Genomic DNA, 12906 nt, shown 5'->3' on the forward strand with positions numbered 1-12906 from the left:
TTTGGATTTTCCTTTACTTTTTAAAATTTTTTTTAATTTGCGCTCTTTAGGGACAGAAAAACATATCTACTGTGATTTCTCTTATTCCCTCCAGTGGAGAACTGCTCAAACAGAGCACCTTTCTCTAAAATGAACATGCTAAGTGCCAGGTCTAAATACAGATATCCATCTTTTTGGACATGGATGTCCCTTCCCCTTCTGCAATAAGAGCTGGATGTTAATCTGTTGGCCCCTCCTTAGCCATGCCCAAAGCACACCCATACTACACACCCTTCCTATAAGCATGCACTGTAGTTTTCGACAACCATATTCTGGCTTTATAAAATTGGAATTTGGATGCAATATGGACATCTAAATGCTAGTTTTCAGACGTTGAAAACGGGAATAGGGGCATTTTTGATATGACGTCTAAGTCGGACTTGGGATGTTTTGTGTTAAAGGTTTGTGCTCATATAGAATTACCCAATAAATGCAGAGATTGCTGGGGAGTTAATTAATTTATTTGAAATTGGTTTGGGACAAATGCTTCATGGCATAATTAACAGCTGTATACAATAAGCACTCCCTGTCAGGGCCTCCGAGAGGGGGGCAAGATTCCCCCAAGCCCAGCCTCCAATGGGGGCTCGGTGCCAGGGTCTCTCTCTCTCCTGCTCTTGACAGGACCTGGGTGATCGTGTCACAACAGGAGCAGGAGAGAGAAAACTCTGGCGTTGGGCCCCTCTTAGAGGCTGGAGAGGAGCAGATATGGGCTTTGGGGGCCCCTGGTTTGGCTGGCAGGGGGTCCCCAGACCCCATCAGCAGAAGAAGCCTTCCTCCAGTGCTATTCTTCACTCTGCCACATTGCCTGCCCTGCAGCAGCTTTTCCCCTCATGTCACGCATACTTGGTTTTGATGAAATTGAGCATGCACAATGTGAGGGGGAAAGCAGGGAAAGGGAAGGCAATGCGGTGGAGAGAAGAACATCGCTGGAGGAAAGCTTCTGCTGATGGGGCTTGGGGAACCCCTGCCAGTCAAGGTATGTGAAATTGCAGTGGAGGGGGGGGGGGCAGCAGTGGCAGCGGCGATGGTGGCAATCCTGGAGGGGGGTAGCGATCCTGGGGGACAGTAGGGGCGGCGATCCTGGGGGGCAGCTGCAGCGGCCCTGGCGCGGGCCATGCTCAGTCTCTCAGCGGCCCTGTCCTCAGGTTTGTTTAGTAGGAGAACTTTTCATTAAATATGCTGCCTCAAAACAGTGTTCAGTGTCAAACAATTAGATGTCTTCCATATGATCTGTCAAGTGATATGGGATAATGCAGTATTTTTGAGGATATCTTTGTAAGCTGTTTATTTCAGGCTATACTTGTAGACTTTGTCTTGAGTGAACCTCTTCAACAAAGCTGTCCAAAGTGATGTCTAACAAGTAAGAAACAGTCAAGTGGTGTACAAGTTCATTGAATACTGCTGCTTCTTTAATATGCTAATGTTATGTCCCAATGTATGTGTGCAGGAGAATGCAAGTTATTCTTTACAAATAATAAGTAGATACTCCATGTATGATAACAGGAAGGTATTGAGCATGTACATATTGGAGCAATTTTTATACTGTGTGGCTTGCAGACCTATCCCAGAAACCTGAAGTCACATTTTTCAAAGGGAAACCTTGCTCAGGTTCCTCTTCCAAAAATGCTACTAGGGTGGGGGAGTGCATTTATCATTCCCAAGTAAAATTCATGTGGCCTTTCCTTCATCTGACCTCTCTTTGCCACAGATAATACATACCCCTCTTTTGATATGGATAAATGAAATGCAATAAGTACCCACAGTGCAAACCATGCTTATATTTATACCTGCAGAAGTTTATGGCCAGCGTACAGTTGGACTTCTCCCATCGGTAAAGCTTTGAAGATTTGATTCTCGGTGTTACCGTTATTCAAATATGTTGGATCTGCACTAATAAAACAGAAATTACAGATTCCTGGTTAAGAAACTGGTAGCTCATGACTAATTATACATGCTCCAAATCATATAGGTGCCCTTTTATTAAATAGTGTTACGCTGCTACTGTGGAGTTTTCAGCCTGGTTCACAGTAGCGCAGGCCCACACTACCTATGGAACTTTGTAAGTCTAAGTACTTTGAAAATGAGCCCCACTGTCTCCTGCTCTAAAACAGGAGCTTTTATTTATTTATTTATTTATTTATTTATTTGTTTGTTTGTTTGTTGCATTTGTATCCCACATTTTCCCACCTATTTGCAGGCTCAATGTGGCTTACATAATACCGGAGAGGCGTTTGCAGACTCCGGTGTGAACAAATACAATGTGATGTTGTGGTAATATAAAGTTTATGTAGCGTTGCCATATTAAGGAATTGTGCAATGGTAGAGTTGAGTTATGTTCATACGTACTTTAGTTTTGTTGTGTTGCAGAGACCAGGTATTTAAGTTGGATCGGTAGGGTATGCTTTTTTAAACAGGTTGGTTTTTAGTGATTTCCGGACATTTAGGGTGGTCGTATGTAATTTTCAGGGCTTTTGGTAGTGCTTTCCACAGTTGCGTGCTTATGTAGGAGAAACTGGATGCGCAGATTGATTTGTATTTAAGTCCTTTGCAGCTTGGGTAGTGCAGTTTTAGAAATGTATGTGTTGATTTGGATGAGTTTCTGGTTGGTAGGTCGATCAAGTCTGTCATGTATCCCGGGGCTTCGCCGCAGATGATTTTGTGAACCAGGTTGCAGATTTTGAAAGCAATGCATTCTTTGATTGGGAGCCAGTGTAGCTTTTCGCGGAGGGGTTTTGCGCTTTCAAATCGCGTTTTTCCGAATATAAGACTAGCTGCCATGTTTTGTGCAGTCTGAAGTTTCTTTAAGGTTTGTTCTTTGCATCCTGCATAAATTCCATTGCAGTAATCTACGTGGCTTAGTACCATTGATTATATCAGGTTGCAAAATGTTTCCCTCGGGAAAAGTTGTTTCAAGCGTTTGAGTTTCCACATTGAATGGAACATTTTTTTTTGTTGTGGATGCCACTTGGCTCTCTAGCATTAGATTACGGTCCAGTGTGACGCCGAGGATTTTCAGGCTCTCTGAGATAGGAAGGGTGTACTCTGGGGTGTTCATACTTATGGGGTTGTCCGAGCTGTGTTGGGATGAGAGGATGAGACAATGTGTTTTTTCTTTATTGAGTTTTAGTTGAAATGCATTTTACACTAAACATCCCACATTAGCTGTCCAAAACGAGAGAGGTTAGGATCTGGGCCGTACATGGGCGAGAGGCAGAGTGACTGGCTGTGATAGCTACTGCACAGGTCATTACCGTGTGCTGGCTGTCAGAAATGCCCATAGCCCAGCCAAACTTATCGCCCCCTCAAGAGGCAGTCCTTAGCATGGCTAGAGAAATAAAATGGTTTTTCCACATGAAAACACATTGAAAATGGACCTCATTTACACACAGAAAGCGGGCTTTTCTTAAATTGCACGGCTGTATACATACATATAGGTTTGTGTGCCAACAATAACACACATACGTGGACATGCACTGTCCAGTGGGTGTGGTCAGAGGGAGCAGGGGTATGTAGCCATGCATGGAGTAAGTGCACACATGTGCACCTGCAGGGATGAATTTGTGTGTGTGCAGTTACATTTATGTGTACTCTGAATACTTATTTTATGAAGGCCCATAGGCACCATTTTTATCTTTATAACATAAGCTTAAAATAGGTTCATTTTCATATTTTAGGCACTGTTTTAAAATTCCTGTAACGGGTCACCTAGGTGTAAATTTTTTGTAATGGATCACCTAGGTGCAGAGAGAGTCCTAGTGGGCACTCATTTGGGGGCTGTTTTATAAAGACACGTGGAGGAGCATTTTCGAAAGAACGTTCAAGTCAGAACTGGAACGTCCTGCTTGTAAAGTCCATCTCACAGCAATTTTCAAACAGAAAAGACATTCATAGTTCCTGTTTGAAAATATCTGAGAAGCACGTCCTTGTGCTGGAGACATCCATCCTGAACAACCATTTTACAAACTAAAACATTTAAATTATAATCGGGGGGGGGGGGGGGGGGGGGGGGGGGGGGGGAGGGACAAGGCACAGAGACATCTGTCTGCCAGCATTCTTATTATAATGGCAACAGAGACATCCTTGCAGGAGAGAGGACTGTGTTAACCATAGGACATAGGTTCAAGTCCCATTGTAGCTTTTTTTTTTTTGGTAAATGTGATTCCACCAAGAACAGAAAAAAAGCCTACTGTACCTGAATGTACACCATATTAATAGCCTTCAGGCTTGCAGGTGTCTTATATCTTTAGGCACAGTAAGTTATTTTTCAGTTCCTTGAGAAAGCTTCAGGAAAAATTAAGGAGTTACAGTGAGATCTGAACCTGTATCCCTTGGTTTATAGCCCACTGCACATACCTCTAGGCTACTCCTCTAATTTGCTTGCTGCTTCCTTCAGAATGGCTGTAATATCTGCTGCTGACATAGAGCCTGGCTTTTCTTTCTGGTTTAACTTTCAGGGGAGCAAGAGGGGGACAGCAACTACTGGGGGATTAAGGAGGGGTCATGCCTCCTTAATCCTGTCAGAGGTCAGCTGCTCAATCAGAGCATAAACCACCCTGGATGTTCCTCTGAAGGGTATTATATGAAGTACCTAATAAACTAAAAAAAAAACAATACACATAAACATTTTTTAAAAATGAATATCATTATCATGCTGACTTTTCTTCATTATATTAACAGGCGAAGGAACACTGTCCCCAACTGCTTCATGAATCTCAGCAGCTGTTGACCCCACAAGAAGTCTTAGAGAAGGAAATTACATTTTTCTATGAGTCAGTTGAGAAAGTCAATGAAATTGCTTCTGTCATAGATCCTGAATTGCAGTTTCCAGCTGTTTTTAAAGAAAAACATGAGGTAAGGTGGAGAATGTTTAAAAAAAAATTGCATCAGCATTGATGTCCATTTCAATCATAAGATTAAGGCTCATTTATTCCTTAGGGCAGTGCTTCTCATCCAAGTCCTCGAGGCTCACCCAGCCAATTGGGTTTTCAGGATATCCACCCTGAATATGCATGAGGCAGATTTGAATGCACTGCCTCACTGGTATGCAAATCTGTCTCATGCAGATTCCTTGTAGATATCCTGAAAACTCGGCTGGCTAGGTGTGCCCCAAGGACTGGGTTAATCTTCAGACTCTGGGATAATCTTCAAAGGCATCTAGCATTGTTATCAAACAGCAGAGAGTAATGACTAATAACTTCAGTAATGTTCTTATAAAGTAAATTCCAGCAACCAGGTGTTCTATATTATAAAATAACAGAAAACCAATAGTGTTCCTACTACCATTGTCTAAAAATGCTATTACGAAGTTGACCTAGTAGGTTATAGCTGCCTATCTCCAGGCTTTATGAATACCAAATTTAAAGAATTGGCCACAGCTATGAGTAGGGCAGGTGGGGAGACCGTGACAAGTGAGGTGTCGCTGTCTTGATATCTGTACATAAGTATTGCCTTACTGGGAAAAACGAAAGGTCCATCGAGCCCAGCATCCTGTTTCCAACAGTGGCCAATCCAGGTCACAAATACCCGGCAAGATCCCAAAAATGTACAAAACATTTTATACTGCTTATCCCAGAAATAGTGGATTTTCCCCAAGTCCATTTAATAACAGTCAATGGACTTTTCCTTTAGGAAGCCGTCCAAACCTTTTTTAAACTCCGCTAAGCTAACTGCCTTTACCACAGTCTCTGGCAACAAATTCCAGAGTTTAATTACACGTTGAGTGAAGAAAACTTTTCTCCGATTCGTTTTAAATTTACTACATTGTAGCTTCATTGCATGCCCCCTAGTCCTAGTATTTTTGGAAAGCGTAAACAGACACTTCACATATACCCGTTCAACTCCACTCATTATTTTATAGACCTCTATCATATCTCCCCTCAGTCGCCTTTTCTCCAAGCTGAAGAGCCTTAGCCACTTTAGCCTTTCCTCATAGGGAAGTCGTCCCATCCCCTTTATCATTTTCGTCTCCCTTCTCTGCACCTTTTCTAATTCCACTATATCTTTTTTGAGATGCGGCGACCAAAATTGAACACAATATTCAAGGTGCGGTCGCACTATGGAGCGATACAAAGGCAGTGGGTCCTAGCCTGGTAGAGCACACAGTAGTATGTTTAGACCAAATCGAGCTTTAAGAGTGGTCAAATGTGAAGTTATTTTGTCACATGCTAGCAGTGACATGGATGATGGCAAAGACCAGGGGCAGTCCCCCTCTTCTACAGAGGGGGGCCAGTGCCAGAATAACAGAAGGATGGTCGTGCCTACCCCAGACTTGGATGGAATGGGGGGAGGCTGAAGGTATCAAGAGGAAGAGTCAACGGTTAAGGTGGAGAATGTGACGGCAACCCCTGATGAAAGAAGTGATGGTAGTGCCTCAGCACTTCTACAGTGTATGCCCAGACAGGGCAGAAAATGTGCTTTTTCAGTATGATGGAAACAGTTGGAGCTGTGTGACTCAAAAGTCTAGACACCCTGCCCTGAAATGCTTTAGATAGAGAAGGATTTATGTATTTAATTACCTTATATTAAAAGTTGCATGCGTGAATGTAATTGCACGATACTGTAAAATCTGTTTAACATATATAAGTAGTAGAATGCTGCGGCCTTAATAAATCCACTCTTCTCAGATGGTTTGTTATGGTGTGTGGGGATGAAAGGAGAGTGCCATGGTTCCCTCTGCTCTGCTTATGTGGCTGCTGTGATGAGTGCAGTTCTCACTGTGCATAATCTATCCAGCAATCCCACAGTTAAATGTGTCTGTATCCCTTTGAAAAGTGTTTTCTTTGTATACTGTGGAGAACGTTCACCTCTCTGAATGCAAAGACCCACAAACAAATGTTCAGATTTGGGGTTGATAGGGACCAAAGTATAAAGCTTAATGTGGACTTGCTGTATTGCACATGCAATTTACCCTAATCAGAGGGTAATTTTATAAAGAGGCACCCAATGTAATCTGTGTATTCAGATGCCTTTTAAGTCACTTTTGTACAAAGAAGTAGGCTACTGGGGCGTAGCCACGGGTGGGCCTGGATGGGCCCAGGCCCAGCCAGTCTCTTCTGCCCGCTCTCCCCGTCCGCGTGATCTGCTCACTTTTACTGCCCTGAAGCGCCGTTCTCCCTCCAGTAGCACCGGTGATTCCCATAGCCAGCCTTCTGCCAGCGCGCGTCGTCGGGGCCTCTTCTCAGGCACGTCCCGCCTACTCTGCAACTTCCTGAGTCCCACCTTTGCGGAAAACAGGAAGCTGCAGAGTAGGCGGGACGCGCCTGAGAAGAGGCTTCGACGACGCGCGCTGGCAGAAGGCTGGCTATGGGAATCATCGGTGCTGGAGGGAGAACGGCGCTTCAGGTCAGTAAAAATGACCAGAACTGACCATGTGCAGGGGGCTGTCACGGGGAGGGGGGGGGGGTAGCGGGTGGAGAGGAAATGCGGCGGGCGGGGGGAGTGGTATCGAGTGGAGAGGAAATGCGAGGCCTGTGCCCACCCAGTCCACCTCCAGGCCCATCTAAAAATTAAACTCTGGCTACGCTACTGAGTAGGCACCTGCTTGTCTTTATAAAATACTAGTGTAAGTAGCAGAAATTGCACCTACATTGTGGGTGCACCTCTGTAAATACCTACTAAAAAAGTATGCAACATCATGTCAAAGCACGTGCATTTGCACCAGTCGGAATTTTGTAATACATTATTTACATAATGTGCCACTTAGGCATGAAAATGACTGTATAAATTACCCCCTTAATGTACTCATGGGGGGGGGTCTCTGTGCATTCCTTTCATACATGAGACATAGCAGACGCACAAACCTTTTCACCATTGTCATGGAGAACAGTTTTCAGTCTGGGGCGTTTACCCAGATGACTCTTAGTTAAACTCTTTGAAGAACTGCCCACAAGAACTGGTAGGTTGCCAGAATACTGTTCAAATTGTGCTGCTTGGTTTGTACAATCTTAAATGGTCTAGCACCTCAATGTGTGTGCCATCTTATATGCTGCTCATCTGCCTGTAAATTTTATGAAGTTCGTAATCCATTGTCCTTATTACATCAAAAAAGATTTTTAGATCTTTACTACTACTACTACTATTTAGCATTTCTATAGCGCTACAAAGCATACGCAGCGCTGCACAGACATAGAAGAAAGACAGTCCCTGCTCAAAGAGCTTATCAAGCAGTAAGGGACCTGTTTACTAAGCTGTGTTATGGGCGCGTTAGCATTTTTCACGCACGTTAACCACGTACACGTGTTAACTGTGTATGCGCCTACATGGTTGGCGTGCATGCTAATTGTAGGCGTGTTAAAATGCTAACGCGCCTTAGTAAACAGGGGCGTTTACTTTCGCCTGGAATGCAAGTCTTGTCAGGCTTCGGTACTTTTAAAAAGGTCTTTAAAACAATTTAATTTCATAAGTATTTTTCTGATAGATAAAAGTACCTGATTGTCGACATATTCTATTATGGTTGCTTCCTAGACTATTGGTCTAGTTTATTTCTTATTGTGTCACTCTTTGTTGGTTATTGCGGATTATAAAAGCTGTAACTCAGCTTTTATAACCTACTCAGCATAGATATAAGCAATAAGGATGGTAATGACTGAGTAGGAAATGCTCTTGGGAGTAATTCTCTAGCTATGCACCTCTCCTCAAGTCACTTCACTGGCGTTCTATCCGTTTTCGCATACAGTTCAAACTCCTCTTATTGACCTATAAGTGCATTCACTGTGCAGCTCCTCAGTACCTCTCCACTCTCATCTCTCCCTACATTCCTCCCCGGGAACTCCGTTCACTGAGTAAATCTCTCTTATCTGCACCCTTCTCTTCCACCGCTAACTCCAGACTCCGTTCCTTTTATCTTGCTGGACCATATGCCTGGAATAGACTTCCTGAGCCGGTACGTCAAGCTCCATCTCTGGCCGTCTTCAAATCTAAGCTAAAAGCCCACCTTTTTGATGCTGCTTTTAACTCCTAACCCTTATTCACTTGTTCAGAACCCTTATTTTATCATCCTCACTTTAATATTCTCGTATCTCTTGTTTGTCCTGTTTGTCTGTCCTAATTAGATTGTAAGCTCTGTCGAGCAGGGACTGTCTCTTCATGTTCAAGTGTACAGCGCTGCATACGTCTAGTAGTGCTATAGAAATGATAAGTAGTAGTAGTATTCTTCAGCAACGAAAGAGCACCGAAAAGGAGTCCATTCTATAAAGGATAGCAGTCGCTTACTTTCCTTGTGTCTGGAAAGAACAGGACCCCATACATAGTTTCTACTTTGCAACTGTTTAAACATTTAGGGCTCCTTTTCCAAGGTGGCGCAATCGATTAGCATGTGCTGAATGCGAAGAAGCCCATTCAATGGGCTTCTTCACATTCAGCGCGCTGCTAATCGGTAAAAGGAGCCCTTAGTTGGATCTTTGAAAATATATCAGTATAATGGGGGTTTTATTAGTTAATTCATCATTTGTGTTCATAGTGTCCTCCTTCAACCATGACACATTCACAAAGTCTTTGACGCCATTGAGCGGTTGGTTCAGTGAATTCTGGAGTGTCATTAATTAAAAGCTCAACTGTTTTGCTAGCTCGATGCGCTGGACCTCCATCCTGTTGAAAAATAAAGTAGTCAGAAGCATCTCAAATTTCAAGCAGAAGTTTCTGTTGCAGTAGGAGGTTTGGGTTATTTGGAAAAATGTTAGAAGTTCCTTTTTTCCCTAGCTGAACAGGGTGCATACTAGCTTAACAAGGTGTATACATGCATATGAGCTTAGATGTGAGTGCTTACACCAGCCATAGAGCTGGATTTGAATGCAGGACTTGATTTATTTAATTTCCATGCAGGAACTGGTAGCTCAGCAAGAAAAGTGCAAGAAGTCGCTGGCCTTGATTGAAAAGCACAGTCAGGCTGTTCAGAAAACTGTGACTTTGAGTAAAGCATTACAGCATTTCAGTCGATCAGTGATTCAGAAGAAAGTTGCGGAGACGCAGGCTGTCTTTCAGGTGATATGTGAAATAATTCATGCAATTAACGATTTTTGTACAGCATTCTCTGCATATTTTGGAGGCTAATGATTGCTCCATCTCAAATGTTGGTTTCACTATAATTTTCAATGTTTGTCCACCAACTGTGTTCATCTTGTGATATGTAAGATAGCACAAGCTAGTCCTGGAATTTTGAACATGCTCCTTGTTAATCCTTCCAGTCTCTCGATTCCTTCTCAGTGTGTGTGTGGGGGGGTGGGGGGGGGGGGGGGAGAATGCAAAAAAGCCGTGTGCCAATGGCTGAGCACATGCCTTCTACTCCGAGATCAGCGAGAAAATATTCCAGAGACAATGCAGTCAGCTAATGAGATGCAAACTCAAAGTACACAGAACTTGCATCATAATTAGAGAAAGCCTGCCAGTCACATTGACATAAAAGTTCTGTGATCCTGAAAACCTGGGTTCAAATCCTGGGCTCAGCTTCTGTTCCCAGAGACAGCTGGGGCTCAGAATGTTGCAAGGGCAGTGCCCTTACTCCTGAGAGATGATTCTCTGCTATTACTCAATGGTGACACCTGCTGGTTGTACTAAGAATGCACGTGTACCAGGTTCCAAAGGGAACTGTGATACATGGTCCTTGTCTGAATACTGCAGAGGTTCTGGGAAAGGAATACAAAAGAAAGGATTACAGCATCCAGAGGAACAGCATGAAGCTGCCAAACAGAAAACACTGCACTACTGACAGGCATCAGTGTCAGCACGAGCAGTTTCTAAAAGTTGTCATAAATAAATGAGATGCCCTAAAAAATAAAAAGGTAACAGTGTATGAAGTTTATAATATTAAGTCTTTTTTTTTCCTTTCAAGAACATGCTAAAGAGGACCGCAGAGTGGAGAAAGCAGATAGAAGCTAATAGTAGCCTGATGAAGAATTTTGAGGAGTCAAGGACAGAACTTGAGAAGGTGCTGCAAACGGCTCAGTCTTACCTGCAAGAGAGAGGAAATCCAGAGGAGTTGTTAAAGAAGCAGACAGTAAGAAGCTTAAGCAATCAAAGATTAATTGTACCCAGCGAAACTTGCTTTCAACTATTGAAAAAGCTGAGATAAATCCAAAGCAATAATAATAATTACCATAGTCATAAAAATGAGTAATTTATGCATGAGTTGGAATCAGCGTGGTAAGACAGGAGCAATTCTACAGTTAACCTGTTTATTTATTTATTTAGAACATGTGTATCCCGTGGCTAACAACATTTATGAAAAGTACATCATAGATAACTGAATAGATAACTGGTTAATTGTAGCAGTTTTCTGTAGGAGAATATCATGCTCCCAGAAAACAAGAAGGCAGATAATCCGCAAAATCCAACGTGGAAACTAAACAGAGCAGAACAAAATAGAGCCGATCAGACAAGCAAACTTTATTGGTAATGTAAACACCTCAATAAAAAGTGCCCGACACAGGCTTTGTTTCGCCCAAAAGGGCTGCTTCAGGGGCTTTATGAAAATGTGTGGGTAAACAGCAATAGAGAAATTATATGTCTAAGTTGCCAAATATGATAAATGGTCAAAAAACTAAGGAACAATTGCAGATTTAAAAAAAACAAACAGCATACAGGCAACCTCAAAGACAGTGGTGCGGCTACACGCTGTCATCTACTAGACTGCGGTTTTGTCTTTGAAGTTGCATGTATGCTGTTTGTTTGTTTTTTTATCTGCAATTGTTCCTTAGTTTTATTTATTTATTTATTTATCATATTTGGGAACTTAGACATATAATTTCTCTATTGCTTTGTACCCACACATTTTCATAGAGCCCCTGACAAAGCTATTTTGGCAGAGAATATCATGCTAAAGCTAGCCAGTCAAGTTTTCAGCCGACTATTTCATAAGCTAGCTGGTAAAATTTGCTGAAAAGCAGGCACTGACTAGCTAAGTCCTCTTCCAAAATAGAAGAATGTTGCTTTCCCTCCTGACTCTTTAAATAATGTAAAAGAATGCCCTCTCTGGCAGCCTGATCCCTTCCCTCCTTCTTCTTAAATTTTGAATATATATATATATATATAATATGTAAAAAAAACTACTTCTATGGCAAGACCATCTGTTCACTCTCCCACTTCCCTGCACTTACATCATGAGGAAAAATTTGCATGACCATCATAAACATCCCCTCTCTCACGCTCCTGATAATAGAAATAAATATATATCTGGTTTTCAGAGGTTTCCCCTTTCTGCAGTAGAGGTACAGCATGTTCAAATGAAGATAACTTTCCCCCAAACAGAAAAAGGAGAAGAGACTACAAGGGTGCCCTCTCCTTCCTTGGGACTGCTAGGGTGGCATTTGCACCACTAACACTCCTGATTTAAAAACAAAAAAGAATATGTCCCCCCCCCCCCCCCCCCACCTCCTTTCTATTCTTTGTGGACTGAAGGAGGAAGTTGGGGAAATTGTAGCCCTAAAGGGGCTCATATTAGCTTCCCACAGTTAATGCTACAACTAAAGTACACCTTTCCAAATATTTACTTCCAGGTTTTTTCAAATAGACCCACAATGCACTTCTCTTCCATCATGGGCAGCGTGAGGGGGTGAGTCACATGGACAATGTCCCTACCAATCATAGAAGAAAAAGAGGGAAGGCAAAAACTTAACACAACAGTCAAGGTCTGCTAGACAGTGGAGAACAAACACTGCACAATGAAGTATGCAAATGATGGTATTTCAACCATTCCCTCATTAAAATATCAAAGAACTCGTTCCTTGATTAAAATGTCAAAGGAGCCCCCATGTTTCAGATCAAATGGCTGCATTAGGAATCCAGAAAGCCTGTGTAGCTAATATAACATTAAAGAACCACAAAGCTTGGTTTGGCTCTAATGTGATTTGTCATTAAGCCTCTAGCGAAGGTGCA

The 12906-nt window shown here is 42.6% G+C and overlaps 1 protein-coding gene across 1 annotated transcript in view; it reads left to right on the top strand.

Moving 5' to 3' along the window:
• SYNE1 (spectrin repeat containing nuclear envelope protein 1) overlaps positions 1 to 12906 on the top strand; it is a 982166-nt gene that overhangs the window by 246601 nt on the left and 722659 nt on the right. The window contains 3 exon segments of the mRNA XM_030198470.1: positions 4717 to 4890; positions 9859 to 10017; positions 10865 to 11029. Of these exon segments, the coding sequence (XP_030054330.1) occupies positions 4717 to 4890; positions 9859 to 10017; positions 10865 to 11029 (498 nt within the window).

Source organism: Microcaecilia unicolor, chromosome 3 (genome assembly GCF_901765095.1).
Source record: "Microcaecilia unicolor chromosome 3, aMicUni1.1, whole genome shotgun sequence".
Classification (NCBI taxonomy): Eukaryota; Metazoa; Chordata; class Amphibia; order Gymnophiona; family Siphonopidae; genus Microcaecilia; species Microcaecilia unicolor.